The sequence below is a fragment of the Rattus norvegicus genome, chromosome X (assembly GCF_021556685.1).
Source record: "Rattus norvegicus strain SHRSP/BbbUtx chromosome X, alternate assembly SHRSP_T2T, whole genome shotgun sequence".
Lineage (NCBI taxonomy): Eukaryota > Metazoa > Chordata > Mammalia > Rodentia > Muridae > Rattus > Rattus norvegicus.
The window spans coordinates 130,192,287-130,218,962 of NC_141554.1; the positions used below are offsets into that span (position 1 = coordinate 130,192,287).

Genomic DNA, 26,676 nt, shown 5'->3' on the forward strand with positions numbered 1-26,676 from the left:
CATCTAATAGCTTCTTGACACAGGGTATTGCTTTGAATGTTTCACTGGGTGATGTGGTATGATGTTTCTCATGTGAGGAGCTCACTCTGTGTGTAGGCCTGACTTCAGGTCAAGTTTGCCTGGAAATAAAAGGCTATAATCATCTGTGAAATACAGTCATTTTAATTTTAAAATCCTTTTAAATCTGGCCCCTAGGTCACTTTGAAGACATGAAGATAATAAACCTCTTTATAAGAAAACCAGGAAATGTTCTTTTTTCCCTATGTCCGGGAAGAAGAAAAGATACAAAGTTATTTCAGTTGAAATTATCTGTTAAAATGGATTCCACTCTCTTAAAAAGCATCTTTGAGATACTAGCATGGCCACAGGTCATACTTCACTGCCTCTTCTGTTTCCTTGGCCCATCTCAAAAGGGTAGGTAGTCTGTGGGTTGCCACAAAGGTCAACCAGTAAGGAAGCAGAGCTCTGATTAGAAACCTGGCCTTGGGCTTTTGTGTTTTTTTCTTTGTTTCTCGGACATTGTTTTTGCAGTTTCTATAAGATGATTGTTGGAGCCAGGCTCTAATGACTGGAACAAAGACAATTTTTCTAACGGAGTCTAGTTGTGAAAATACTAGATGGACCTCATTAAAATATGATTTCACCCACAATGGTTTGTATTTGCATGATATAGCAAGCACCATTTGTATGTCTACAAAGTATTTCGAAATTCTTAGGTGATGGCAAGGAGCAGAGAGGGAGACAGTTTGTTTCTCTTGCTGTTGCTTCTGATCCCGCCAATAATGTCATTGTGAATTTGGAAGATGTCCCATATTATGCAAAGCAGCTTCTCTCATTAACATCTCAGAGGGAGGAAGTGAAAATGATGGAATTTATTTCTAGTGTGTGACCTTGTTCTGTCTTAGAATTACTTTTAGTTAAGGATTGAGGATTGAACCACCACCAAAGTGAACCTGCTGTCTCGCTATCAATGAACTACATACTGAGCTGCCAGTGTGTGAACTCTTCACAAGTGCCAAGAGCCTTCAGTGGCCATTACTACCTGCTAACTGACAGCCTTGAATTTCTGTCTTGAGTTAAGAAAAGAGTAGTCACAACTCTTTGGAGAGTAAGGCACACTTCTAATGAGAGGATATGTGAGTTAGTCCTTGATTATTTTTTTTTTCAGTACAAAAATGATACTGAGGGTTATCTAACTCTTCCTTTTGGATTTGAAAGAAAAGTACTGAGATGGGATTTATACGCCACAACATTTACCTTTGTAAAACATGAATTTCAGCATTTTCAAACACATTCATTTATACAACCCTTATGGTAAAACAATTCAAGAGGAAAATCTGTACCTATTTGCTAATTATCATTTTCCCATTCATTACTCCTCCCAGGTGATCACAAGTCTTGATTTTGTCTGTATGGATTTGTTTATGCCATACTTTCAAAATAAATGTCATCATACCGTACTTATACATTTATGGCTGCCTTCTTTCACTTTACATACTGACCCATTACTTTTTTATAGCTGTGTGTGTGTGTGTGTGTGTGTGTGTGTGTGTGTGTGTAGAAAGATGGGAAATAGGGACCATGCTAGCCTTACAGCAGTTGTTCAGACTTAGTGTCAGGGGAGTGTGAGTGTCTTGCTTGGTGATGGCTGCAACCCTCCATGCATATTTTACTCTTCTCAACGTCTTTCCTTATAGCTGACCAGAAGCAATAGACTTCCTTTCTATTTCTCTCTGTTTTTCTTTTCTTTATGGGTTTGAATCCACAATTGTCTGTGATTTAGTTCTTAGAGCTTCTAGTTCCAACAAATGTCATCCCAGACTAACTTCTCCATTGTTATGGTTCTGCTCGTGACTATTATTAGAATTTGTCTTGTGTTTTAAAGCCACTGCCAGCATATGAGATCAAACTCAGGTAGGGGATACCCATCTATTTTATCTACAGGCAGTGTTTCTAGTGTTTGTAGTTCTAGTTCTGTGAACAAAATGGTGGTTTGTGGCAATATCTCAGCTATTCACAGAATTCTTCAAAGCAAAGATTCTGTTTGATCCTTTAGAAGAGTTTCTGTAAGTTTCAACACCCCTCGGCAGGTTTAACTGCTCCTAAGTGGGTGCTATTCCAAGTCTCCTCCATTTCCAACCAATGACAGGAGTCAAGTCCTATAAGCAATGCAAGAAATATTAACTAGTCACTGGAAAAGAAATAGTAAAGTCTCTAGAGAAATTTTCATGTCACGTTGACATTTGTCGAGTCCAAATTTCTCAAGGTACCAAGATATATTTTCTAGCCTCTTATTTTCTTTTCTCTTTCAATTTTAATAGAACAACAAAATAAATATCTTGAGAATAACTGAATTTTGAAAAAATAGAAGTATGAGGTTTCTATAAAGAACAAATCACTTCCAGTCATGCCTAATGGTTTTTCTAATAGCGTTGTAAAATTAGAAGATGAGATGTGAGATAGGGTATATTGCATATTTGAATTCCTACAAAGTACTTGGTAGGGTGTTTTCTATTTTTACTTATATAATTATACTTATTAGCTTTAGAAAAGCAAAAAGGGACCCTGAGGCTAACCAAGATCAAAGGAGAAAAGTAGCAGTCATAATTGATGAGATATACTTGAACCTGAGCACATTGCATGAGAAGAGGAGAAAGCTCAGAAATCTCAGACAGCTAATTTTATACTTGTAAGAATCTTTTCAATAGAAGAAGGAAGTCACCTCTGCGGTTCTTCAGATTCTAAAATTTGCTACTAATAAAGAGGTATTTCATGATTTACGTTGATCACAACGAAAAGTTCTGTTTTCTTTTTTCTTTCTTTTTTCTTCTCCCCCACTCTCTTTCACAAATATGTCTAAAGATGAAGAGGTACTTAATTTTCTGGCTGTTGAAAATGATCAGGCAAACTACAAATGACAAAATATCAAATATATACTGGATATGATATATTTATGGATTCTTCTAATAAACACTGAATTCTGAAATCTGTGTTATCAATTTTATACTAATAAAATATGCATAAATGTATTTGTGCATGCACACACACATTTGAAAACAACAAGCAAATCCATGTGGAAATTAAGACTTAAACTTTATATCTTAAACTTCATATCTTCAAAGGTCTTCAGAAAATGTTATTCTGAAACACTTGAGTTACATGACTTAGTAAGCTTCACTTTTTATTATATTACTTGAGACTCTCACTAGAAGGAAGCATTAAGAATAAAATTTGTAGAGCAATACTACAAGAAACCAGGAAAGGGCAATAATATAGACTTAAATAATAAGAAGCAATGTTTTACTTGGCAGATTTTTAACAATAAAAATAACATTGAATATTTCTTTTCGGTCCTGTTCAGCTCATGAGGAATGGCCATGGCAGACATGAGAGATGACTGGCAACCAATGAAATGAAGTGATCACTGAAGTCAGGGAAAAGAAAGCTCAGGGGAGGATGGTATGGATTGACTGGAGTAAGGTCAGAAGACTATATAGTCTTCCAATCTTTGAAATGCCAAGTGGAATTTGCAATTATTAAATGTGGTCAAATATGGAATAAAAGGCTGGGAAAGTAGGAAATATTGGAGGGTTCCATTTGGGATAAATTTCATGTCCTCCCCAAAAGTCATCAAACACTGAGTCAAGAATGATCCATACATGGATCTTTGTATGAGACATGTAAGCAGATATTTAAAATGTAAAGTTGGATTCAATTTTACATTTAAGATAGTAGAGGAGAGGGTAAATTATATAATGTATAATATGAAAGAGACAAGATATAAAAGTTCTCTGTCCTTTATGCAATACCCTGATCATGATATTATTCCTCCATTCACAATTTTGAATATAACAAACATTATGACTATACCAGTCTGTATTTCCAAGAAAAAATAGTTTAATGAGATAAAATAACTAATGTGCTTAAAGTAGGAGAAATTGAATTAACTGACTTGAGCACCACTACCAAAACTGGCACAAAATTAAGTTCCTATTTAAACATAGTAGAATTTAATAAACATTCTGGTTCTAAAGTTAGATAGGCCTTGTTAAAAGTCAGCTTATTTCTTTGCAGAAAAATGTACATCTAGAACAATAATAACAAATATATAAAGCCAGTAACAATATGCAAATGATTTCATTTGTACACGTAGACTATTAGTCGGTATTGATTTTTTAAAGTGGTATTTTGTGAGACTCCTAACAGTGTGAGTGTATGTTTCTCTAACTCTTTTGCCTGTTCTAAGGACTCTTTTCTCTTCTATTGGGTTGCCTTGTCCAACCTCAATATAAGGGCATTTACCTTGTCTTATTGTATCTTGTTTTGTTCTGTTTGGCTGTCATCTCTTTGAAGCCTGTTCTTTTCTGAAGAGGAAATGGAGGGGCAGTGGATCTGTAGGAGAAGGTAGATTAGGGGGTAGGATGAGTGGGGGGATGTGAAAATGTGGTTGGGATGTACTGTATGAAAGAAGAAGCTAGTTTAAATAAAAGATGATTGTTATAAGAACTACATTAGTTTCTGTACAAACACGACAGTTAATGTGCGCTGACATGAACTGGTTTGATTTTGGCTATAGTCAAATAGGGACTTATTTGCCATTGTATATTTAGTTATCCTTTTTCTATGATGGCCAGAGTAGTGTTAGACTTGAGAAGGACACAGAAATCTGTCTCTTCATTTGAAAGGCGCTCTTAACCATGACTCTAAGATATGGCTTCATTATAGAAACGGTTGCTGGCAGGCTGCTGGGAGTATGGAGGCTAAAGGAGGAAAATGATGGCATGCTGAAACATAGGAGCGATTTTTGGGTGGTATATTCTATCTATGGAGAGAGCACTTAGCTTGAAATAGATTCCCAAAGAAACCTGAGTCAGACAAAAACTGTTAAGAAAATTTGAAGGATCATACGTCAGAAAAGCCAAATAGAGTGATAGGCTAAGTAAGAAAAGCAGGTGGTGTCACTTCACATATGTTCATGCCTCTGCACTTGAAGACAGATGTGGGACAACGTGTTGTGGAGTGAATACAGGAATGAAGAATGATGCAGGCTTTGGACAGTATTTCAAAGGGGGCAGAAATGAAGTTTTTTTTTAAATTACCAATAGAAATTACTTTGTAACTAGATGTCAAGCTATTTTATTTTGTACTTTAAAGAACTTGGTGTTGAATGCTACAGGGTACTTTGTACTAAAATGCAAATTTGTGAATTGTTGAGAATCCTTAACTGTGAATTTCATCTTCAAAAGGGAACTCTTCCAACCTAGGTAAAATTATACTTAAATTATAAAGGAACAGAAAAAATTCAGTTTGGGATTCCTATTAATATAATTTTTGTTTTGCTTTTATAGGTTTTGATAGTTTTCCTTTGACGAAAAAGATATGTAGTTTTTCTGTATGGTAGGCATTTTATAGGATTAACTAGACCAGCTCAGTAAGATTAGAATTTTTACTATCTGACAGCCTATATGTTGAATAAATTGTTCAGTGTTTCTATCCATGTTTGGCATCATGTTAATAAAGCGCCCCTAGGATTATGAAAATCATGTAGGATGTTGCATGAGCAGTTTTCAAATCCAGGTAAGCAGCTATCTTAGACTTCCTCTTGACTTTCTACTGATGCTCAAAGGGATAAACTCGTGGAAATGACAAATTTCCACAAGGTCTGACATTGTGAGGCCCATGAATCTTGATTAGGGTGAGGTGCTATGAATTAGTACCCTATAGACTTTCTAGATGCGCTCTGTCTCTACAAAGTCTTAACTTCACAGTCTATTTTTTATTAGCCAAGGGATTTAGTAGCTTTCTTCCATATGACAGCATTTGCAATTATAATTAAGAAATGTATTAAAACCAGAGTGAATTAATGTGGAAAATGGATGGTGGCTTGGGACTACATTTCCCAAACTAGGTGTGAAAGAATAACTCAGTTTGAGGAAAAAGGGAGGTGGGTTCCAAAGCAGGAATGGAAATGTGAAAACCTTCGAGGAATGTCCAAGCAAATTCAAACTTTCATCACAGTGAACACAAGTGGGGGATGAAACGGTTGTGAAGCATCTCATTAGTCTTGGGTACCTACATTTGCTTTACAACTTGTTGTTTCCATTACTTACTATTTTTGACACCACAGAGGTGATGCTCAAAGCAAAAATTGTATGGAATAATTCAAAAGGTGTTATCAAAACCCTTTGGAATATAGAGAAATTTTAGCCTTAATTTCCAGAGCCATGAGTCATGGAAAAATCATAACAGATTAGAAGGAAAGCTCTGGGTGCTTCCTCAGGAGTGAAGCAGTTGTCTTAATCCCTAATGGGGTAGGAACAGGTGCTTTTTCTTTTGTGAGCTCCAAAGGACATATAGTTTGTCTTATAGCTACAGACAGGAAAGAAATAAGCTGATTAAGCCTTGGTTGATTTAGTTGTAATCTTTATGCAATTTTAGGATATAGCAGAGCATAAAGGTATAAATTCTTTACAAAAGGTATTAACATTCTTTGTACTCTCAAGAACATAGTACTTAGAACAGAGGAAGGAAACCTAATGGTGGACGCTTTAATCATCCTTGAGTTGGGCTTTCAAAGGTAGAAAGTGTCTCCTTCCTTCTTTGTGATGCCATGAGAAAACAGACTTCAATATTCTTCTATATTAAATGACTTCAAAAGGCTGAAAAGCCCTTTAAAGCTGGTGATACTGCCGCCAGCAACAATGGAACAGGTAACTTTTATTAGCTTGACAGTGGCCAGCACTAAGCAACTTATGCCAGTGCTTGGAGGTACTAAAATCAATGTAACAGGGGAGGCCATGCAGACAGAGAGGCCTTGCATTTAGGGATGGAAATATTTCCAGGCTCTTCAAAGAACTGAGGAAATGTTCTTTCAAATAGCTGAAGTGGGCCTGTGACCATTACTCCTCTTCCTCTATGTTTTGAAAATTATGTTTTAAATTATAGTTTCATTATTTAAAACAGTCTTTGAATTTAAATATATTTTGGGTTTTTTAATTGGAATAGAACTACATCACTTTTCCTCTTTTCTTTTCCCTCTCCAACCCACCTTGCTTCCTGTCCTGGAACTCCTCTTACATTCCCTCCCACTCTCAAGCCGATAATCTCTTTCTTTTTTAATTACTAATATTCCATATATATACACATAAATGTATGCATGTATATGCACACATATATACAAATACAACTTTCTGAGTCAACTTTTGTTATTTGTGTATATGTGGTCTCAGAGCTAACCACTTCTCATTGGACAACAAATAGAGAAGAGAAATTACTTCAGAATAGCTAAATGCTTTTTGTTGACTATAACTTGTCTCTTCACATGATCTTATTCTTCTTTTTAAAAAATATATCTGTTAAGCAAATACAGAGATTAGAAGAAACTTACCTTAATTCTAAAATGCTAACGGAGTTTCCTGAAGGAAATATCCGCCTTACAAAATTGAAGTCACCAACGTACACACTACCATCAGGGCCAGAAGCTAAGGCGACAGGAGCAAAGAGTTTGTTGTTGTGGGCTGGACCATTGCAGTTAGTGCAGGCTACACTCCTTTGGTGTCCATTGCCCATTATGGTAGCTATGACTGGGGGCTGCTGGGAAATGAACATATTTTCCCCATTTCCTTTATGAATGATTCCTAGACACATTAAAGAAAGGAACAAAAAATTAGAAAAGCATTTGCCAAACAAGTATCTTGCCAAAAGTTAAGTTCTTTTTCAGAGTTCAAAACAGTAGGGAGCTTTGGCCTTACGGAAGATTCTGAGAGTGAATCCCATTACTACCAATTTTGTTTAAATGCATAACTATAACAAAGAGTATTGTAATGCTTTGCCTCACTTTGTCTTTCTGTGAAGTGGGGAAATGCAAAGTCTCTTTAATACTGATTCCAAAGTTTATAATAAAGTATTTGATAACTAATTTTTAATGTTTTCCCATTTACGCAGATGTGTGGATTCTGTATGACTAATTTTTCATTTCTGGTTGGCTCTCTTGATGCCTCACCCTCATCGGCCTGGCTCCAAATTATACTTAGTATGCAATTTGTTCAGAAAAACACACTCTCCATTTTAATATTAACCTTAGTAAAAACACAATGAGGGATGGTAATGTGCTTTTATGAGAAGGAAAGAAATCCTACCTCTATACTGCACTTCAAGCTATATGAAAGAGACTTGAATTTTCTATGCCTTTGGATCATATTTCACTACATCATTGCCCAAACTAGAGGCACTGACTTATGAAAATGTTTTTCAATCATTCGGTTTAGGTAATTACCCATGACTTTGAATCCCATCAATTTAGCCAGAACTTTCTTCTGTTTGGAGTCTTTACCCAACATGTACCTTCTTACTAGACCTCTTGCCTTGGAAACTCTACTGCTACCGCAAACTGAAAAAGGGTTGGAACCTTGCTCATTATGTTTTCTGTATCTCCAACTAAATTCCTCTCTTTCTTTTTAAGAAAATCATCCCATGTGTATTGTCTCTGGTACACAGTTACCTAATTTGGATATGTGGTCATCATGATAACTCTTCATTTCATTCTCTCAGCCTAACTAATTAGAAATTCCCCCTGTTCCTGCTATTACTGCCTTGGTTCAGTTTTCCTGATATCCAGGCATATCCATTTGCAAACCATTGAGAGATTATTAAAACCTTACAATATGTACATATCCACCATGGAATAAAGAGTGCATTCATTATTGATAAGACATACAAATCATGTATTGGTTGGCCTTCCTATATTTTGTGAGATTTTTTTTCTCTTTCATTACACTTTCATTTGTGTTTCCATACCTGGTCATAACCAAAAACATATAGTTTCTTTCACACTCTTCCTTTCTGCTATGATTTTGTATATCTGCATTATTGTCCCATATCCTGAATTCTGTCTTCATTTTTTCTGATGGAACTAAGTTCAGAACTCAGTTCATGTCTTCCCTAATACTCCACCCAGGCAAAATTGGTCACTCTCCTCTGTGTGTGCCCATACTTTGCTTTCCATAGCTCTATTGTAACACACACTACACTGTATGACACATTTTTCTCACTTCCCTACCTTCCCCATTATAATCTGAATGAACTCCTTGAAGGCACACTTTCTGTCTTACTCCTTTCTATATTTTTAGTTCCAATCCCCATGGCCAAGTTTTTATAAGTACTCAGTAAATGCTGAAAATAGGCTTTGAGCCTCTTGTAGTTTCCTTTTTCAAAACTCAATGATTTTGCAAACCTGCTGTGCTTGGGCAGAAAATCCAAGGAACGTATACTGCTGTGCTAAATATCACAAGTCAGTCCAGAATGAGACAGGGCAGTGAAACATCCACATTGTGAGAAGGCATGCAATGTGTCAGACTGAAGTAACTGAGAGCAAAGGAATGGATACAGTTATACTGTATGCCCTTATTTTGTTCTCTCTTGTTCCTTGCTATCTATAGCCCCACACGATTTGCTACTCTCCCTAAATGTTTCCTGAAATGTCTTCTTCAGTTCTCTTCCAACTTTCAGCTCTACATAGGAAACTATTGATCATTCTGAGATAGGAACATTGCTGGTAAAAATAAATAAGAACATAAAATATGCATGTCAAGGCACCAATATATTCCTATAAAGGGACTTCCAGGAACTAGAAATTCCATCCATCATAAGATCTTTGGATTTCAAATTTAAATATGTTTGTATTCCCTCCCAGGGTGACTCCAGCTAGCTTTTCAACACATGATTTACAAGAGTAGCTATAAGTTTACATTCCAACAAACTGATCTTTTATTGCAAGACTGTGGCATAACATTATGGTCACTATCTACTTTTTAAACTGCTAATAACTTTATTCGGCAGTAAGGACATTTCTGATGACTTAGAATAATTAATTCAATATGATTAATAGGACGGAATTTCATTTCCCTCCAAAACCGTTTAAGTGTAGTATGATCAATACTGAGATTTTAATGAAATAGGAAGAAGTAAAGGAAACTGTAATGGCAGTTGCACAACATCATTAAAAAGAAACCGCCTGATGACTGTTAGCGGAATATCTGACCAATGAGAGAGTATGATACTTTCCTTAGTAATTGAGGAAACCACTGTTTAGCATGTCAGCACTTCAGCAATTCACAATAGGGTATACTATTCAAAAATCTTTCCAATTATTGGCTTGGAAATACGTGATTTGCTATTAACATCTATTTTCACAGGTAGATCTCCATTTTTTATATCAATATAATGGTATAGTTAACAACTGCCCTCAAAATGACATGTTATTACCAGGCTCGTGGCAATTTAAAAACTAAAGATGGCTATTCTAACCCATTCTTCTAAGCCTGCAATTCCACAACTCCCCTTTTCGATTAGAAAGCCCAGTACTCCATCAAAAAAGAATGATTAAAGGAAAGAAAACATAAGGCAATGTACTTTCTGATTACATCTCTACAATTGATGTCTTGCTTTCATGCAAGGTACTAAAGTGCCCATGTACTGAAATTACCATTTCTGTTTAAAGCTGAAGCAATCAAAACAAAAATGGGCAAACCCCTTTTGTATTGCCCTGGAAAAATAGATCATTTTGAAGGGTGTTTTCATTGCTTCAAGAATCTGTTTAACCTTCCGTTACATAAAACCAGGCCATACCGTCTAGCGGCAATGATTTAACACCGATTCTTCTGCAAAAGGTTGCTGTGAAAATATTTTGTTTATGTTTCTGGAAATTTTGATCAATTACTGCTGCTTCTTTTCTAGTTTATTCTGCAATGCATGCTTGTTTTGAAATGGGAAAACACACATTATTTATATGAAGGCCAACTTCTTTGGGATTGGGTATCTTAGTTGACAATGAAATATCACCGAATGTGATACCTTGTCTCCCCCAAGTTTTCCCTTTCTCTGCTACAGAAAGAGCCAAGTTTTCACTGTAATAAAGTAAGCACATTTTTAAAACATTCTATTCCTACCTTTCTGCTACCTTGCCCAAAAGTTCTTCTGAAGTTTATAAACAAGTTCAAAAATAAAATTCCCATTGGAAGCCAGTGGGTGGTGCTTTATGTTGATTTCAAAGGAGAAACCATTTTTCAGAGTTATGACCATCAAGGGATACAATAAATATTTCTCTAATACTTGACTGAGAGTGTATAAACAGAAAATGTGATCAATGGCACTTTACTTCTTCTCCCAGTAAAACCAATTGTTGACAAACTACTGGCTTATCTGGGAGGCTAAGAAATTTGCTATTTTTGATAGATAATAATGTAAAATTATTATTGTGGATTATTCTACTATTTTCTGACAGTTAACTCCTAGGAAACACTAGAGGGTGGTAGAAAAATATGGTTAATCTCTGTAAGGAATAGTTAATTTTAAAGAATTAAAAGGAATGGATATGTACTCTGTACAGTCATTAAGGGGTTTGGAGGTAGCAATGTTGAAAGCTGTGCATTTCTAGTGTTTTTGTCATGATAAAAGCAGAAACTGTGTATGTGTATCAGGTTGAATGTTCATAACCGCGTAAGCAGTGGCTAATTGTCAGGGAAATATAATTGTGGTACCTGAAATGACAAATGCTCTAAGTACAGTGCCTATTGGAAACTACCCACTGCATAATGATTGGGGAGGCAGAGAAAAACAGAACAGAATGGCAGCAGACATCCAATCTAATTATAGGTGTCTTTTTAACCAGCAAGAGGAAATTGGAGGAAGATAGATTCTTGTTTCTAATCTACTATCTGTCTCAGATAAAAAAGGCTGGGTACCTAAAGAGTTAGGCTTTTTTGTGAGAGAAGCAGAGTGGCGGAATTTGGAGACATTGTTCCTGTCCTAGTCAGTCAGAAAAGATCATCTAACCGGAGGGGGAAAGAGCTTTCTAAATCGGCCTTCCAAGTTCTGAACCTCACTCCCTTGCATTTATCCTTTTTGCTTCTAAAACTGCCTTTGTGGGTGGGATTTTGACTTCAGAAACACCCTAAGACAGGCATTTGTATGCAAGGTCAAGCTGAAAGGCATCGACAGAGCTGGCTTCAGTTCTATTTCCTGCCAAGTGGTACCAGTTCTTGGTGAGAAACACAGCGCTTCCGCAAAGGCATTGGTCACTGTACAAAAGTCCTTTGGAGGAGAGGGAAGAAATTATCCAAAATACTAAGATCTCCTTCTCATTAAAAATATCAGAAAGGTAGACACAGAAGGATTTAGTGAGACTGCTGGTAATGCAAGAGATATTTTGGTTGTAATAAAATATTCTGTATGTGGGTTTTTGGTGATCACAGCACAAGTACAAATTTACTAAGATTCATTTAAGTGTGCACTTAAAACAGCTAAGTTTTATGATGTATAAATTATACTTCAATAAAGCAGTTCAAAATTCTCAGAAGGAACTTCATACCTAATTACCTAAGAAGTAATTATGGGTGAATTAGGAATGTAAGCAATGTGTGGTTCCCAAAGCCAGCTTTCTGAATGGCTCCCCTCTGTTTCAACATCTATGTGAAGCAAATGGTAAGAAGGTACAAGACTTGGAGCACGCAGCTGGGGGCTGGTTCCATTGAGGTCATTTCCCACTTTGTGTTTAATGTCAATGACAGGCGTTTGAAAGAGACAATCCGTATACACCAATAAAAGTGAGTGGAAAAGAAAGGGCTGCTTAAAATGTCAAACTCTTTCAAATCAAAACAAAAAATACCCTAATAATTTAATAAGTGGCATCTGCCCTTTCGTTTTTGTACTCTGAAAACTGTGGCTCTCCTTTTGACAACTGAAAGAAAAGTTGACATTTTATGTCTGGGCTTGAAGCTTTGTTGTAATTTTTTTTTGAAATGGAACTTAGCATCTTTCTTCAAGAGGAAGGGGGAGGTGTACCGGTGACATACAGTAATGGAATTGTTTACCTGGGTCTCACACAGGCACTAGGATAGGATTTGCCATTCTATTGATGGAGCAAATCTGGTTACCTTTGCTCCTCAAAAATTCTATGTTGCTATTTTTCACTACATGTACAAATGAAGTAAGATCATGGGCAGAATCATGAAATGCAGCTCTTGGCCTCACGAAATAACTCATATTTATCCCATAAATGTAGGGAGACTAGAAGAATGGTGGAACTAAAGAGATACTAATTTTTGCCTTCTGGAAATACAACCTGAAGTATATATATATACTAGTACAGATTCCTTTAGAAACTGCCTCTTTAGACAGAGAGCAATATGATTTTGTTTTATTTTTCTGTGGTGAAAAGTTACAAGTAGAAGGTGTTTGTAGGAAATCTGGACAAAAACCCTAAGGACCAGTTTTCAAGTGGAGTGGAAGAGCAGACAGAGGTGTTTGAATGAAGGTCTCATGACCAGAATAGAAAAATCAGTGTGAACTTGCTGGATACATGCGATCTTCCCTCACGTCTGATTTCCTTATTTACTCAAGGCTTCAATCTCAAACTAAGAGGATGTGATAACAGCTGAGAGTGTTCTGATCCTGAAGCACTAAAACAAACTCAACATTAATGTATAGAACCCACAGGCAAATGTATGAATTTGGACATCTCTAAGTGGCATCATTGTAGGTGACCAAAGTTTCGACAACAAATGAGTACTAAACAGGGTTAGGAAATGAGTATTAACGCAAGGTTTAAATCATCTCACCACTTTGAGGATTAAAAATATGATGCTTATTCAAGGACCAGCCTCCTAGGTTAGACGCATCCATCTCAAAGCCCTGCAAAACGACTGTCCTTTGTTCCCAGAGAATAAATTCAGGGCACATCTCATATTCATATCCCACAGACACTGCAAAAGAAGAGTTAATACCATATTAGAAAACTATAAAATATTTGGCACATGTTCACATTGGTTGATAATTCTGGGATTGTTGTATCTGCTAATGATTTTTTATTTGGGGTGAAATTTAATAGCAACACCTTTCACCTGGCATACCATGGAACTGTGCTTAGCATGGCATTGGATTTCTGACAATTCCATGCACAGATCATAATTCCTTAGTACTTTTTCAAAGGTACAGGAAAAGGCTGGTTTTTTGCTTCTCGACTTTGCAAAAATGCATTCAGGAAGTGGACTTTGGAGTACCGAACCACTTACGCAACACTTGAATACATATGATACTAATAAAATTGATTTAGTCCATTCATATATTTTCTGTACTAACAGTCTTCAGTTTTCCGAGAGGCCCGAGTTTGCTTGGAGTGCTGCAACTGTAAATCCTACGTTGTGCGGATTATGCTTTCACTTCTGCATATAGAGTACCAATGGGACATCACCCAAGCATTTGGCTTCGTCTCCTAGGAAGCACAGATGTTGTGCATTAAGTGTGGAACCCTAGTACGCCTCTAAAATGGTAAGCACAGAATGTGGTATCTTAGATGTCTTTGCCCTCCTGAAATATGTACAGCACAAGCATGGCAAGTCGTAGCCATTTTCTCAGTTGGTGAGCCTGCTTACCTGTCAGAACCCCAGATTTTTGTCTTATTAATTGCAAAATGCTTTCTAGCACCTAAATGTTCTAAGCTTGAGAACACTGGCTCATTACTCTGCACATCCCAATGGTGCTTTTACCTTGCTGGCAGCTTAAAATAGACCCAGTTAGTCTGTCATCTAATACTGCTTTCTAGTACCAGCCTCTACTAGATCTTTGGATAACTTTGGAAAGCTCCGTTTCTCTTCTGCTGTTTGGTTATAAAAAATGGTAAAGCAAGCAAGCAAGCAAGTGTTTAAAACAATGGCAGAGGGGCTGGGGATTTAGCTCAGTGGTAGAGCGCTTACCTAGGAAGCGCAAGGCCCTGGGTTCGGTCCCCAGTTCCGGAAAAAAAAAAAAAAAAGAACCAAAAACAATGGCAGAATAGCAGATCCTAAATGAAAAATTAATGCAAACCATTTTTGGTTACTGCCATTATTATGTAGTCAGGAAAACAAATTGGTTTGCTTGTGTGTATTGTGTGTGTGCGCGCATTTGTATCCATATATAAACATATATACATATATGAGTCCATATGGAGATAAGTCAAACCATCATTAAGATTACGAGAATACTAATCTATAATTCTATAAATACAGGGTTACACTTCTTTTGCTCTCTCAATCCAATAAAGCTTAGGAGTAGGGAATCACAATACTTTTCACTGGGTGTGGCTTATTGATGTGAAGGACCCTACATTTGACATTAAGCTTTCTGCTATTGGTTTTGAAACCCTGACTATTTTTTTAAGGAAGAGACTATATATTTTTCTTTTGGTTCCACTGGGCTTCACAAATTATATAAACAATTCTGATGTCGCTGTGCTTCTATCAGCCATCAGTTTGTTAAAACTGATGGAAAGTAATTTTTGTGTGTGTATATGTATATACAAGTGTGTGTGTTTGCATATGTGTTGAGCCCAGAGATTAATTAATGTAAGCGCGCCTTTATCAGTAGCTCTCTACCTTATTATTTTTAAATTTAAAAATTACTGCTTATTTGTTGGTTGGTTTATTTATTTGCTGTTTGGTTGCTTTGCTTGTGCCTGTTCCAAATGTGTATGAGGACTTTAAAGGACAGCATGAAGGAGTCGTCTTGCTCTTTCTACCATGGGGTTTCCATCTATCTAACTCAGGTCATCAAGCTTGGCTACAACCAACGTTATCAACTGAGCTATTTTTACCAGTGCCACCCTTAGTTTTGGTGGGAGTGGTTTCTCAGTGAACTGGAGCTCACCACTTCAACTAAACTGGCTGCCTAGAAAACCCTGTGTTCCTTTTTTTATGCCATCTCTGTCCTGGGATTACAAATGCATGCCGTCACACCTGGCTTTTACATGGATTCTGGGCATTGAAGTCAGGTCCTCGTGTGTGAACAACAGGCACTTAATCTACTGAGCCGCCTCCACATTTCTGCAAAGTAACATTTTTTTTAAAAAAAATTTAGTCTCAACCAAGCACCACTATCAAGAGTAGTCAGTGGGCAAGGGCAATTACTAATCATAAAATGAAGATAATGTCTAAATGGAAATCATTTAGCGGTATCCGTATAATGCTGTTCTTTATGAAGATAGGTGTGAATAAGATCTCTCAGCTAAAAGGAATCCCAAAGATAATCTCTGTTTGCACTTGTGTTATTAATCAATGCTGTCTACAATCTTCCTGATACCTCATCATAGCTCTTTGGCTAAAACAAGCCTAAACAGCTGCTTTTAGACCAAGAAAAAAAAAACGTTGACTTTCACATTGGCCATTAAGTAGTTTTGGGGTCTCAGGCAAGTTCTTCATTTCTGGGAGTTGGGTACTTTATTGGTACACAATTAGTCCTTCTTCTGATATTACTGATTATGATGTTTTTATTTATGAATCTTGTGAAATAGTATAGTCTTCCTAAAACACTGTAAATATACACAAATGTGCCAATTTTGATGGCAATAACCAAGTAATACTTCTGGATTAAAGACACACGCATTAAATAATTCTTTTCACTCCCCATTCAGCATTAACACTCTATGATTCGAGTTTTCACTCCTTTTACATAGCATTTGGTAAGTTCAACTTTAAGATCAAACTAACAGGCCAAATATTATAATGCACCTCATGTTGGAAACTCAGGTGGGTAGAGAATGTTGTTGTATAGTACGCCATGGTTTCTGCTTCTCTTGCCAAAGTTTAAAAGTCTTGATTAATAAATAATCACAACAACAATAATTGCAAGTTCCTTTAAAGCCATCATCTCGCTCCCCACAGTATGCCTGGCAATTATGGGATCTGCCTTCTGTACAATGTAAGTCTGGTAAGCTCCCCTAGAATTCCTTCTCCGGAAGGTGATTGTGCAGTTTTGCAAATAGGCAGTATGCCTTGGTGACCTCTGATGATGGTGTGGAGCCTGCTTTTTCCCTCTCAGTAACAGTTAAAGATCATCCTAACTCGGCAGCAGGAAATGCTTACATAAAGCATCAAACAGTTCTCAATGCAACGGTAATGAGACATGCATACTCTTTTTACCTCCTCCTATCTGCTCTCTGAATTGCTCTCTAGTCCACAACAAAAAAGTGCATTGGCTGCAAACCCCGCAATTATATTACTTTTTTCCTCCCCAGTCACAGCAAATAGCAACAAGGCAGCCACTTAATAAGTTCCTTCTAATTTTTATTAGATTTACTTTCTCCCGAGAAAGCTCTATGAGCCAATAAAGTTATAATTTATACTTAAGACTTGTCCAAAATTCCAACTGACTTTAATGAGAATGGCTGTGTGTTGGTGTATTTTTGTGTGCAACTCCTTGCTCATAGTAACAAGGCAAGGTTTCTTTCTGACAGCAGCCCACTTTGGCATAATCCTGGAACTTACAATTGGCTTCTGAGAAGGAAAAGTTTCACTCTATGATGCTGAACTGCTCTCAAAATGCAACAAATACAAATATGGCAAGCATAGCAGCAATGCAATCTTCCACTTCTCATGGGAGCAGACTGCCATGAACTAAAGCCCTAGTCTTTTGTATAATTAAATATAGGCAAGGGGGATTTATATTGGATCCAGTGCTAAAAATGCTAAGCTTTGATGGAACATTCTGCTTAATACCATGACAGCTGCCATGCTAAGTAAGCAGAGTGGACCATGACCAGTTTCTGGCCAGCTCCCTATAGCATTTGATCATTAACACAGTACTGTATAAGTCGCAGATTCAGCCTCTGGCACTCTGAAGTGGGGCTAGGAAAACTAGTATAATAAGAAAGAAAACAATAGTTCAACAGGGTTTCAGAAGGACTGCAGAAATGGTTTAGACACTGGATTGGCACAGGACCTCATGCTGGTGTGAATATATAAAAAAAGCAGCTGGAAAAGTCAATATGGAAGAATACTTTCTTTGAGCCATGTGATGCCCTCCTTTATGATACCCTTAATTCCACCTGGAGTTCTGTCTCTCTGTATCCTTTGCCTAACATTCAAGCAGAGACAATAAGCAAATATTTGCTAAGCATGAGTCACATGATACACATTATTGCAGAGGGCTGTGTCTTCTGGTCACAGGGGCACATCTCTGACTTCATTGTGAGTCTTCTTGCAAATGTTACACTGGCTTATAAAGAACATTGAATAACCAAAGCTAGCTTGTTCTCTCGGAGGAATTTCAAGCCAACAAACAAATAACAAAGCAAAACTCTCTTAATGTTCAGTCTATTTATATGGGCAGCATCATATTTTTTTTTACCACATGTGGACGATAAGAAGGCCAAATGGTTGGAGCTAGAGGAGGGGCTATGGCTCAGTGGTTAAGAGCACTGGCTCTTCCTCCAGAGGACCGGGGTTCTATTCTCAGCACCCACATGGCAGCAAATAATGGTTTTCAACTCCAGTACCAGAGGATCTAACACCTTCACACAGGCATACAGGCAGGCAAAATGCCAATGCAAAGGAAATACAAATATGAGAAAATAAATAAAAGAAAAATAAGGGGCTATACTGTCCCTGGCATCCAGTGAAATGACTGTACCATTCGTCTATAGTGGCTAGAATAAGGGATTGACAGGAAGCAGCCAAGTTAAAGCTACAATGCAACAAAGTTGATATGTGAAATATGACAAGATTAAGCAGATGGTTTTCAATTGCTTCAGGCTAAGGCTTCTGAATTCATAAGACTTGCATTTATGAAAGTAATATATAATTACAAGTAGTCTCATAGTCACTGGAAAAAATTATGTGTTACCTTCATGAACTCAAAATACATCTAGTAATAATTCGAAGACATTTAAAAAATAACTAAGAAAATGAAAATCTTTTTCTTCAAGAGAAGTCATTTAATTGAAGAATAAATATTTCATTAAAACTATAATAATGCGGAACCAGAAAATGACACAAAATACCCACAGAACATAACAACAGACCCAAACTATGTTGGTAAAATTTTATCTATTATATAAAAGTACTTGCTCCCAGATTTGTATCTTTTCCTATTCTCTAGTAATTAATTATAGCAGAGGTTCCTTGATTTGACACATGGCCTGATTGACTGAATGTTTATATATAATTCCTAATTTATTAAGACTGTCTCCATCAGGTGATGAGTTTTTATTGAGTGCCTTTTCAGGATTTGCGAAAATAGTTATAGCATTTTCTTTTCTTTTTATTTTTTAATTAAACTAATTTTTTTACTTATTCAATTTACATCCAATTCACTGCCTTCCTCCCAGTCACCCCCACTCACAATCCTTTGCCCATCCCCCCTCCCTTTCTCCTCTGAGTGGGTAGGGCCCCCTGGGTATCCTTCAACCCTGGCATATCAAGTCTCTGAAAACCTAGGCACTTCCTGTCTCACTGAGGCCAGACAAGGCAGTCTGAGTAGAAGAACATATATCACATACAGACAACAGCTTTCAGGACAGCCCCTGTTCCAGTTGTTTAGGACCCACATAAAGACCAAGCTGCACATCTGCTAAATATGTGTGGGGAGGCCTAGGTCCAGCCTGTGTATGTTCTTTGGTTGGCGGTTCAGACTCTGAGAGCTCTAAGGGCCCAGGTTAGTTGACTCTGTTGGTCTTCCTGTTGAGTTCCTATCCTTTTGTGGGTCCATAATCCTCCTCCTCTTTCATAAGAGTCCACAAGTTCCATCTATTTGTTTGGCTGTAGGTTTCTGCATCTGTCTGAGTCAGCTACTAGGTGGAGCCTACTTTAATCTTCTAAGATAGTGAGTTATAGCAATAGATTCCCCACTGTTGAACCAACACTGTGGTCCTAAATTAAATTCAACCTGATAACGACACATTATTCTTTTATTCAGTTATTAGATTTGACTTGGGTGGTATTAATATTTTAGGATATACGACTTATCCATTCACAAAAAAACAGTTATGCAAGATGATAATGTTAGTATATATAGAAGAAATATATAAGGCATCTAGGAGCTATTCAACTGTTTCATAATAGGTCTTGTATACTGAAACCCAGTGTTGTACTATTGTTTCCTGGAAGCCTTGTTCAATTCTAGCTACATAAAGAACAGAGAGATTTTTCTGGGATCATATACATATTTGGGGGTTCCTATGTGTGCCCGTGTCTACCTCTTACTCTGGGGCCACATTACTCCACTACGCAGGCAACACTAAGGGGTTACCTCTCACTTTATTCATTTGTTTGTTCAATCATTCAACAAATATGAAATATTTATTGAGTACCTCCTGTTGACAGCTACTGTATGGGGCACTGGGGATATGAGAATGAATAAAACAAAATAAAACAATTCCTCTTGGCACAGCTTATATTCTAGTGAAAGAAAAAATATGAAAGAAAAATAAATAGCACACTCAAACTTACATATACTTTGGTGTTACATGAAGAAAATCTATAATATTAGGAGTGATTCTAACAAGAGAATTTAGGTTGGATGAGGAGATAACGAGGTTTACCTAGTAAATTGTAATGCTACTCTCTCACTTTTGAGGAACATGTTCTAAGACCTCTTGCAGGATCTGTGGATACCCTGAATCCGTGAACAGCATCAAACTTTTATGCTGGTATTTTTGTCTATGTGCCCTGCAGCTTTGTCACACAAGTAGTCAGAGTTAATCTGCCCTTCCGTGTTTCATGCTGCGGTGTCTGTCTCACAGTACTGTTCTTGTGCTTTGGAGCCATTAAGAAAATTAAGCATTGTTTGAACACAAGCGCTCCAATGGCATTGCAGTTGATTTGATGACACTTCTATATGACACTAATAGCCCTCTACAGTATGAATATGTTGGACAAGAAGATTTTTTTCTGAAAATTTTTGAAAATTATCATTGTTACGTATTCATGGTGTTTGTGTGCATGTGTGTATGTATGTGCCATACTGAACACATGGAAGTCAGAGGACAAGTTTGTGGAGTCAGCTCTCTCCTTTTACCTGTGCCTGGTTCTAAGAGTGGAACTCAGGTAAGGTCACCGGGCTTGCATGCAAAGCAGTTTACTAGCTGAGCCTTCCCACTAGCCTGAAATTATTCTTGTCTCGGCAAGATGAAATGGGGAGAGATATCATTATGCTGCTCAGAATGGCATGCAGTCTAAAACTGCATGGAGTATTTATTTCTAGAAATTTTCATTTAATATTTTCAGACTTCAGTTCACTGGGTAACTGAAACCAAGAAAAGTGAAACCACAGATGAGAGCCGAGGGAACTACAGTATAGAATCACCTTGACTAACAATGGTCTTGGGTTTGCACACTGAAAATATTTGGAGTAAAAAGGCATTTAACACACTTAACCTTCTGCACATCAAAGTTTAGCCCATTGCATAACATTATTTATTTACTTTTGTAACTGAGTGATTGACTGGGCAATACAACGTTCAGCTGTTTCCAGGAAACACCCAAGAATGTGGTACTATGTATACCAAGCCAGGGAAAAGATCAAAATTTGAAGTATGTCTCTTACTGAATGCACATTTTTTTGATGCCACTACACTGACATGAAATTATAAGTTGACCTCTTATGAATTGTGTGCATAGAAAACACATTTTGGGCAAAAGAACAGCATGTGTTGAATACTTTGACACTTGCTACTTTTATGAAATTGAAAGGTCGGTTTGGCTAGAGTCACGTTCTCTCCAGTCCATCAAAAATACATAAAGAATCACAATCGTTCCTCAACTCACCTAGTGAAAGGTAAAACAAAAGATTCTTATCCTTTCACATGGTTTAGACAGTTACATGTGGGTAGGCCTTTTAAGAGTGGGACTCATTTTGGAAATGAGCTTTTAAAAACTTGCTTTATTAAAAGGGATGTAATATTGTAAAGAAAAAGAAATACCCTTTTAGTCTCAAAAGCATCTAGTTTTGAAGGATAATTTATTTTCTCACCACATCTTGAAGGACTATATAGTATCTTGAGATGATTTTATAGAAGGGGGTCGAAGGCAATAATACTTACAAATTCTGACTTGACTGATTTGCTTGTTGTATTCTTTGATAAATAATGACATTTTTGTCTGTAGACCCTATGTTACAAATGGCTTTCCAACTTTTATTTCTGAATGTCACAAGAAAGAGTTTGTTGACTGTAACTCACCATATATATAGTAACACACGCACACACAGTGAGTAAAGTGTACCTATGCAATATTTATTCTCTTCTAGCATATTTTGATACTTTTCATTCTATTCCAATTACTTTTTGTCTATTACTCTCCATCAAATTATATTCTATTATTCCAAAGATGCTGCTTGACTCGTGAAATAAGTTTTACAACCTACCCATGAGTTTGTCCAGACTGAAATGGACACATAATATCTGCCTACCAGAGGATTGTGCCATTTAAAAGCCTTGGGAAGCCCTCGGGTCTCTTACTTTAGAGCCTCTATCTCATATTAAAATGTACGATTTATACCTCACACTAAACATTTAGTTTTTAAGTTTGAAAACCCGAATAGCACCCTGGAAGCAGCATAATGCTTGGTTTGAAGACACTTAGTAGTGATTTTTTTCTGGTTTTCTTTTCATGCTTTGCTTTGAGGTTGCAAGCATGTAATTGTTCTTTAAAAAACTTAACACCCTAGGCACTTGCCTGTAAAGTTGACGGTCTAACACAGTTCGGTTCTCAGTTAACAATTATGAATTCATGAGTGGAAAGAAATGAAAGATTATTATCTCTGCTAGCTTTCCTGACAGAAAGCCACCGGGGCATAGAAATTGGGTGCTTGTTAAGGTGGGTCAAGAATGACAGCAGAAAAAGTCGTACATGGTCCATCTGAGTTGGAATTCCTGTTCACTATAGGCTTTTAGGTTTTTTCTGAACCTCCGTCTCTGGATATTGGAGATCTTATTAATTGTGCTATGCCTACCAAGCAGGAATACTATATAGATTAAAATGAAATAATGTATGTGAAAGTACCTTGCAAATTGTAAAGCACTTCCCATTTATTATTAAAATATTCAGTGGGTCCTGTTCTCATGGTTGCCCAGCTAGCTGAGGTTTTACTGAAGGAAAATTTATGAACACTAAAGCACCATTCTCAGGAATGTTTTGTGTGCACAAAGCAACCATAGCTTAGCACCTATTACTATTAATGTTCCCCTGTTTCTCTCTAACACAATTTAGACAGACTCCTATGCGTGGTGAGCCTTTAGGAAGTCTAGTCCTCACAGAAACACCACTCCTTCTTGCCAAACTACTGCACTAAATAATTATGCAATCATTGTTGCCAATAACCTTGAAGAAAAATAGGATTGTTTATGGCAGTGCTACTAAAGGCGGATGGCTGATTTTCTGAACTTCCAGGATTCTAAACTGAAGCAATTTAATTTAATTAAAATGAAGACCAGGCAGAATGCATTATTATACATTGATAATATATGCAAACACAGGCGGACATAGGGAATTATTTTGACAAAATTCACATAATAGATGCAGATCAGGAGCCCTGAACAAGCTAGTTTGTCAAATTTAATATGCCATCTCTAGAATTTTAACAGCACTATGAACTTAACAGTTGTGATTTTTTATATTGTTGTGTAAGCTATAGATTTGGAAAGGAAACTAAAGAGAATACAATGATTTCTAGACATTATACTTGCTTTAGAACCAGGGAATGAAGCACTGAAGCCAAACCCTTCCACATGCTCATGTGCACTTTTCAGCATGGCTGTCTTGTCTATGAATCAGACAACAAAATCTTTAAGCTGGATGAACTAGTGATCGTGGCTTTTGTAGTGAACATTGGGGTGAGTTTTACTCTCCTTCCACTTGATCAATAGTGTACTTGGATTAATCAATCTTATTAGTGCTCATCAATACTTTTTTTTAACTAAGGACTCCATATAACCCCTACTAGTAATTTCTTCCCTCTTGTATTATCGCACTTGCCAAGGTCTGTTTCACTGCAGTGAATGTGGGATAGCCTAGGATGTTAAACACTCTCCTTTCCATTTCGGTTGTCTTTCAACACTTTGTTCTTCTTTTGTCACATTCTGGTCCTTAGATACAATAGCAATTCCCCAAAACTGAGCTACACAGGAAGCAAGAGTTCCACATTTCAAACTAAGTGACATTTCAACTTAGATATTCTCCATCGCTTCAAATTCAGCTTATTTAAATTTGGACTCCTCTTAGTCCATCATCCTGAAATAGCAGGGCCAGAGATTGACAGTTAATTGGTATGAGAAGGAGCAAGAGTTAAGTCCTTCTTGGCAGTAGCCTTAATCAAAACCCTTGCTATAAGTAGAACATTATGAACGATGGCTAAGGTTTATATCAGTTTCCAATTGCTACTGCAAAAAAGTGTCACACACTGAAAGGATTCAAAGAAAATACATTTGTCAACTTACAATTGAAATCGTCATGAGTCTCAAATGGCTTTCAAAGAACAAAACCCAAGGTGTTAGCAGAAATAAGCTAACATCCACGGACTTTAAGGGCAGATCCTATATTTGCCATCCCCAGCTTCTAGTGGACACTCATATTTCTCGTTTTGTGGTTCTCATACTCCTTCTTCAAGATCAGCACTACACATCTGTCTCTCTGTGTCATTGTCACACAGTTATATCTCCCTATAACTCTGATATCTCCATCTGACTCCCTCTTTCCTTTTCAAGGCCTTTCTGATATTATGAGGCCTAGACAAAGTAGGGCAATCTTTAATCACATATTCAGATCTAATTGTCAAATTAAAATTTGTTTGTAATCTTAATTCTCTTTTAGCGTGCAACATAACATACTCAGAAGGAAGTTGGTTTCTTTTATGTTGCCAAATATCTATATTAAGATTTCTGAATTTAAAAGCAATCTGAGCAATGCCATATATAACATTGCTGTTATTACCTGATTGAAAACTGTCTACTTCCACTCTGACTGGTACACTAATTATAAAATATTGCCATGTTCACAAGTAAATGTTTGTTCTGAGCACATTATAGTTGTGAACATTTCACCCCAGTGATTACATGTTTAATACCTATGTCTCCACACATTTATTACTTGAAAATTTCTTTGTTCTTCTCCAGGAGTTCACTATCTTTCTTTAGAGTAGTTGATTCTCCAACTTCATTATACCACTTCTTCGGATGCTTTGTCATTATTAGAAAATTATGTTAGTTTCTATGATGGGAGGAGCATTAATCTATCCCAGGTATGAGCTCTCCAATTGGTTGGCCAATGCAGAGTGGTCAGCTATGAAACCATATACATGCAGCAAACAACGAAAATTGACTTATCAAATCATATTTGTTTGTACATACATACACACATATGTATGTGTATTTACTGTTTGATTTCATAGCAGTAATTAAAGATGAAGCCATGAATGTGAGAGTTGGGGGCAGAGAAGGGGTTTGAGAGAAGGTAGCTGGTAGAGACTAGAGGGAGGAAAGAGGGAAAGAAAAGTAATCTAATTAGTTTTTAATTAAACACTAAATTTATTAAAAGGAAAAGTAAACATAAATAATGGGGTAGTTTAAATCATGAATCTATTTAAGTTATACATATATGCTAACATGTTACAGATTAAATGTATAAGTATAACACAAACTAGGGGTTTCCTTCAATAAAGAAACATGGCTTTCTTTACCTATTTACTAACCTTTTTCTAAACCAAACCCTTTAAAATGTGTTAAAATGTGGTGAGCACTAAAAATAAAACAATCACCTGTTTCCTTTTTCAAGCTAAAGGTATGGAGACAGAGGTAACGGATATGGAGTAAAGAATGTCTCTTTAGCCACCAGGCCCTTAAATCACGGCTAACTGGGGCCTTTCCTACAAGGCAAATAATCTATATTTCAGCTTAGCTACTATTTGTGCAATTATTTTGGCCTTTGATTTGGGAGCTTTGCCAATCTTTTTCTCTACTCTAAAATTTACCCTTAAATATATAAAAAAAAACCCTTTGTTTTTCTTTATACTTTGGACATTTCTAGGGGATTTCATTATGTCTTGCTTTAATTATTATCGCTAGCCTTACAGAAAAACAATAACATTTTTTACATTCTTTTACTTTAATTTTTTTCAGATTATATTTATGCTATCTCTCCCTTTGTTTTCCTCCTTCCACAACCTTCCATATGGCATTTTAATTACTGTTATTTTATAGTCATAATAACACAAGCAGGTGAACATTTAAAATAATTCGAGTTCACATATTAATGTTTGCTTATATATATGGTTTACATGTTTTCATAATTATAGATAAATGTATTAGTGGTTCCCTCGTTGAGGATGATTAATTAGAACAACAAGGAAGAGTTTATAATATTCAGCTATGGAGCTATGTATAAAGAAGAGATGCAATTCATGCAGAAAATGAAGCTGATGAAATGGAACAGTCAGAGGCTAGAGTGATACTTCTGTCAGCAAAATGCTTACTGTGCACACTTGAGGACCTGAGGTCAACCCTCTGTCCCCACATAAAAACCTGGTGCTGTATCCTTGGTGCTTCCAGGACAGCCAGCCTAGCCAGATCAATGGGTTCTAGGTTACATGACAGATACTATCACTAAAAAAAGAGACAGTGAATGATTAAAGATACTTAACATTAACCTCTGGCCTCCATATGCATTTGTACACATGTATACCAGCACACACATGTACACAAAATGAAAACAGTGCTAATATCCTCGAGTGGATAAAGGGGCAAACTTATAGTGTGTGCATGTAACAGAATATTGTTCAGTCACAGAGTGGAAGGACAGCTCTATGAGATTACATAAATGAACACTTGCAACATTATGCCAAGTGATAGAAGCCACACTCAAGAGGCTTTTGGGTTGA

At 36.7% G+C, this 26,676-nt stretch overlaps 1 protein-coding gene across 2 annotated transcripts in view; it reads right to left on the reverse strand.

Annotated features, from left to right (window-relative positions):
• The window catches only part of Tenm1 (teneurin transmembrane protein 1), an 889,292-nt gene that overhangs the window by 115,690 nt on the left and 746,926 nt on the right, over positions 1-26,676 (reverse strand). For both annotated transcript variants that reach the window (XM_087599322.1, NM_001446957.1), the window contains 2 exon segments: positions 13,617-13,760; positions 7,388-7,637 (listed from right to left, as the gene is read on the reverse strand). In XM_087599322.1, coding sequence (XP_087455448.1) covers positions 7,388-7,637; positions 13,617-13,760 — 394 coding nt within the window.